Below are 5,599 nucleotides of genomic sequence, written 5' to 3' on the forward strand. Positions count from 1 at the left end.
TTTAATTGAAACATCATTAAAACCAACTTGGTGGGTTATTATATAAATATAAAGTGCAACATTTCCAACAGCTCTATAAATTAATTTCAGTCGAGCAAGAGGTTTGCCTCCCGGTGCAAGTGCATGAAACTGTATTGCTCTGCACTGTCAGAGACAGCTCTGCTGAGGAAGTCAGCCCTCCAGGAGGGTTCTTTGGCTTGGCAAGTTTTATCCAGTCTCTCAGTGCATTCAAAAGAGGAGATCTCTGCTGGGAGGTGGGCACCCACCCTCTCCCCCAACAGAGAGAAGGTGCTGTGCAAGGCTCACATTATCCAAGAGGAAGGATTGGATCATTTGCAATCAAGTATCCTCAACCCATTTCCACAGCATATTTTAAAAACGAGCAAGGAGTGAATTACAGCAGGTTTTCAGGTGCAAAGAAGAATGGCTATTGGCTCTCAGAAGTGAGACTGGGGCCTGGTGGACAATCACAATCCACCGTTCATATAATCTGGTCAGAATGATTCAGTATATTCGCCACTCTGGACCAGAGTAGATTTTTCGTGTCAGTGAGGCTGACTTGATCAAGGAAAGATCTCTGGCCAAGAAAACGTTTAAACTCTTTTTTTTTTTTTTTATCACTACAGCCCAAACTCTGCTTTCTTACATCAATCCAGTCCCACTGCATCAGCCATTAAACTCTGTGGCACGGTTCAGACAGGGTTCTAGATGGAGAGAAATCAAAGGAGAAACTGTGCAATTCATTTTTGCTGGTATGGTAGCAAAGGAACCAAATTCTCTGTGGGTTCTTGAGTGGAGTTTTTCCCAGCAGAAAATTTGGACTGTCGTCTTTCCTTCTGTCCCCTGGAGCAGAAAGGGGGCAAAGTTGTGGATAAAAAGATCAGGCAATGTACTGAATTACCTGACATGAGCCCTGATCCTGCTCGATGGGAACAGGATTGGGCCCCATTGAAAAACAACAAAGCACTTGGCCCTAATTTACAGGGTAAATGGCCTCGTTCTGAAGCTCCCTGCCATGATTTCACACTGGAAAGCAAGAGGGACAAATCAATCATGTTCTTTTAAGACCGGGATTGGGGAGAGGCTGGGGGGGTTGGCAAAGTGGACATAACCTTCAAATGGCCCCAGTGTGAGGAACAAGGCCGCCAGGCTGCTCTCAGTGCGTCTGGAAAAGCAGAGTTTCACTCCTTTTTTTGCATCTTGCCCATCTTCACTTCTTTTTTTCGCATTCAAGGGTTCAACGCATTCATACGGGGATGGGGGCTTTAACCCGGGGAGGCTGAGGTGTCTGTACAGGTTGCAGAGGGGTGTCCTCTGACATCTTAGTGCAATATACATGAGGGATACTGTTTGGGTAGAGCACCCCCTTGGGGCTGTAAACGGAAACACACTGTGAGTCTATGTCCTTGGCCGCTCCGGAGGCGGAAGGTGCCCGCTAATGGCACAGCACCTCTGTCTCGAACTGCAGAAGCTGTCCCATGAAGCCAAAATTGGGCGAGATGACCCCGCGGCGCTGCTTGACAAAGTCGAAGGCTTCCTCCAGGCGCACCCGTTGGGTCTGGATCAGGTAGGCCAGGCAGATGGTGGCCGAGCGGGAGATGCCAGCCTGGCAGTGGACTAGCACTCGCCCGCCGCTGCTCTTCACGGAATCTACGGGAGCAAGCAGAGAGGGTCATTGAGCACTCCAGCAGGACCCCAGGGCTGAGAACATCCTGTCCTGAGGCACTGCACCCCCCTTGCCCTCAGACCCCTCCAATAAACCCTCGGGGCCTTGCCCTTTAAACCCAGACTCTCCCACTAGTGTCTCTGGAGATCCCCCTTCCTCACAGCCAGGGGCCGAACGCTCCATGCAGCCTGCCCCACAGGGTGGCTCGTTGGAGAAGGTTGGGCCAAGTGTTCCTAGATGTAAGTAGCTGAAGTCCAGGGCAGGACAGGCTCAGTGTAGGTCTCTCGGCCCCTAAACTCACTCTTCTCCTCCTTGCTGTGCACTGATCCCGCAGAGCTCGTGGGCCTGATTCTGCTCTCACTTACACCAGTGTAACCCCACTGTCACTGGGATTACTCCTGATTTGCTCCAGTGGCTGTGAGAGGGGAATCAGGCCCTGGCCTGTTTGGCTTCAAGGCATTGGCTAAGAGCCACTGCTTTCCCTGGGGCATTGGCCCTAGGGCAGGACATGAGGCCAGGAATGAGACTCTGCCAGGGCTGGAACCGTGCCACATGGCTGGACCGGATCCTGGCACACAAAAGTTCTCCCTCTGGAGCAAGGGCTGCAGGGGTTTAATAGTGCGCCGTGCCCAGAGACTATAGGCCTATTCCAAACCCCACTGAAGTCAATGGAAAGGCTCCTGCTCCTTTCAATGAGCCTCGGCTGAGCCCTATGTGAAAGCCTCTATACTGGGGTGTCAGTAGGGCTGCAAGGGGGAATGGCTGTCCTAATGACTAATCTCGTACTTACCAATAAAGCCAATGGCCTCCTGGAACCAGATGCTGATCTCGGCCATGTGGTTGTCCTCCACGGGGATGCTCTTGTAACGAAACTGCCCTTCAAAATGGTTGGGGCAGCTGGCGGAGACGTTGAGCACGGCCGTGATGCCCAAGGACTCCAGCACCTGCTTGTTGGAGGAGTGGTAGCAGCTGCCCAAGTAGAGGAATGGCAAGATCTCCACAGGGCCACCCTAGAAACAAGAAGAATAAAGACAACGTGAGACCTTCTTCATCTGAGTTGATTTCACAGCTTTACACTCCCCTGGAGACATGCACCCAGTTCGCCCTGCAATCACGTGGAGCTGCATCTGTCTATGTACCCCTATGCCCCTCATCTCTGCTGGATTGGAGTGCTACTCCAGCAACGATATCAGGAGATTAGACAGATGGACAGATTAGATTAGTGCCTGGACCGATGACTTTTCTGGGAGTGAACTGACAATAGACCCTGCACTTGACCTTGGCCGAAAACACAGATCAGTTAATGATTAATTTAATCTGCGAGCCCCACAAATCCTGCTGACAGATGTTCGGCCAGATATACGCTCAAGGACAGATCTTGATGCTGTTGGAGGCTTTGGCAAAACTGCCATTTTCTGAAATGGGATAAAGGACTGGCCCTCAAACAAAATGAATCATTGAGGTACCCAATTCTGATCCCCTTACTCCAGCTGAGTAACACCTTCGCCCATGAATACTGACGTCAGGAGGCTCCTCAGCATTGAAGAGACCATTCAGGATGAGTAAGACTATCAGAATCGGGCCCTGTAATAGGCTCTGGGGTGTCTACATTTGGAATGGGGGGCAGGGTCAAGAGCAGCCTTCCAGCCCAAGTTTGTTGCATTGCTGATGAAGTCAGGAAAACGTACCTGATCGTAGAAAGGCGTGATGGTCCTGGTGTTACTGTCGTCTTTGGAGTCTATCAGGGCTGGCAAGGAGGCAGGAGGAGGCGGTGGCTCAGAGCACAGTTCTGGAAAGCGGGCTTGGAAACCATCAAACCCCCCTGCAAAGAACATACCACGTTAATATCAGCAGCAGGTAGAGCATCACCGCTCAGCACATGCGCAGGGACAGGTGTGCCAGGGTTAGCTAACCAGGCACTGAAGCCGTTGGGAATAACAAGCAGAAAGGTCTTGTGCAGATGTGCCCAGGGAGTGGGCCACCATTTGTGTGCTGAAAATGCATTTTAAAATGGGGTTTGCTACTGCAGCTTGTAATCTCAACCTGCCAGGAGAAGGGGGGCCCGGGCCTCTCTCCAGGGCCTCCCAAGCTGGGTCAGGAGCCATGTACTAACCATATCTGCTTTAGCCCTTCTGTGTGTACTTTTCTAGCACTAAGGAGTAGTGTGAGCTGCTCAGTGTGTGTGACAGGCTGCAGGTGTGGTTCTGAATTTGTGTATTTGAACGTGTGTGAGAGAGAGAGGCAGAGAAGATTTCTGGTTGTATGTGTGTGCATGAGTGGAAGTTGGTGCTGTGTGCCAGAGAGTTTGTGAGTGCCTGTAAGTTTGCAGGGTGCTAGTTAGTGTGTCATGCTGTGCACGTGCGTGAGATTGTGTTTGTGTGACATTTCTTATATGTGTGAAGTGGTGGTACTGATACTGTATAGGAGTGAGTTTGTGTGTGAGCCTGAGAGTGTGTGTGCTCTCCTGGTGCGGGGTGTTCTCCCAGGGTTGGTGGGGGTGCTCTCTTGGTGTGTGTGCGTGGGTGCATTCAGTGTTCTCTGGCGGGTGGGGGGGTTGGTGAGGGTGCTCTCCTGGTGAGTGGTGTTCTTCCGGTAGGGGGAGGGATGCTGTCCTGGGGGGGGTCGCCCCTGGGGGGATGCTGTCCTGAGGGAGGGATCATCCCGGGGGGGGGAGACGCTCTCCTGGAGGGGTGCTGGGTGCCCACAGGCGAGTCCCTAGGGGAAGGTGCCTTTACCTCGAAGCAGGTAGATGAGGGTGGGTCTGGCTTTCGCCTCCAGCAGCAGGGAGTTGAGCAGCAGCCTGGCCAGGCTGTCGGCCCGCAGAGCCAGCACCGAGCCGCTGGCCTCGTCCAGCACCACCAGGCGGGAGAGCTCGCCTCTGCGGAGCCGCCCCAGCAGCGCCCTGTCCGGGACGAGCCAGTCCAGGCTGACGCCGGCTCTGCCGCGGGATCTGCGGCGCAGCAGCCCGTTCCAGCGCACCGGGCGCGAGTCCAGCAGGTGAGCCTGGCAGAAGGCGAGGAAGGGCCGGCAGTCCAGCACCAAGGTGCGCCCGGCTTCCTCGGGCTCTCGGAGCAGCCTGGCGAGCTCCGCGCTCTCCAGCTGCTGCACCTCCTCCATCACCATGGCTGGGGCTAGGGCTGGGGGATGCGCCCACTAAAATCCCGGGGGGCAGCGCAGGGTCCGGAGCAGGGCGCACGGGGCACGGCCGGGCAGGGCGCGCAGCGCAGGGTCCGGAGCAGGGCGCACGGGTCTGGACGCGCGGGGCGATGGACTCTCCAGTGTCTCTGCCGCCTGCCCCGGCGCTGGCGTTTAAATACCCAGAGCAGGGGCCAGCTCCGGGCAGCCATATAAGGGAGTGTGTGTCACTGAGGAACTCCTTTTTTGGGCAGCTTCCACTCACGTGCAGTGAGATCACAGGAGCTAAGGCCGTCCCACTGCGCGCGCGCGCGTGTGTGTGTGTGTGTGTGTGTGTGTGTGTGTGAGAGAGAGAGAGATTCTCTATCAGGGTGTGTATATTTGTGTGTGTGAGAGAGAGTGCGTGTATCTCTCAGGGTGTGTGTACGTATGTGTGTGTGCATGTCTATCTGTGTGTGTGTGAATCAGAGTGTGTATATTTGTGTGTGTGTATCTCTCAGGGTGTATGTATTTGTGTGTGTGTGTATCTATCAGGGTGTGTGTGTGAATGTGTACCTATCAGGGTGTCAAATATCAGGGGGTAGCTGTGTTAGTCTGTATCCACAAAAACAACAAGGAGTTCAGGAGCACCTTAGAGACTAACAGATTTATTTGGGCATAAGCTTTCGTGGGTAAAAACCCACTTCTTCAGATGCATCAGGGTATGTATATTTGTGAGTGTGTATCTCTCAGGGTATATGTATTTGTGTGTGTGCGTGTGGGTTTCTATCCATGCGTGTATATTTGTGTGTGTATGGA

The 5,599-nt window shown here is 53.5% G+C and overlaps 1 protein-coding gene across 1 annotated transcript; it reads right to left on the reverse strand.

The window, feature by feature from the left end:
* Positions 1–4,968, reverse strand: DUSP2 (dual specificity phosphatase 2). The gene is made up of 4 exons (XM_045002872.1): positions 4,402–4,968; positions 3,355–3,488; positions 2,457–2,676; positions 1–1,650 (listed from the first exon to the last, which is right to left on the reverse strand). The coding sequence occupies exons 1-4, from the start codon at positions 4,787–4,789 to the stop codon at positions 1,436–1,438; spliced, it is 957 nt and encodes a 318-aa protein (XP_044858807.1). The 5' UTR covers positions 4,790–4,968; the 3' UTR covers positions 1–1,435.
* Between the last annotated feature and the right edge of the window lie 631 nt (positions 4,969–5,599).

Source organism: Mauremys mutica, chromosome 2 (assembly GCF_020497125.1).
Source record: "Mauremys mutica isolate MM-2020 ecotype Southern chromosome 2, ASM2049712v1, whole genome shotgun sequence".
Classification (NCBI taxonomy): Eukaryota; Metazoa; Chordata; order Testudines; family Geoemydidae; genus Mauremys; species Mauremys mutica.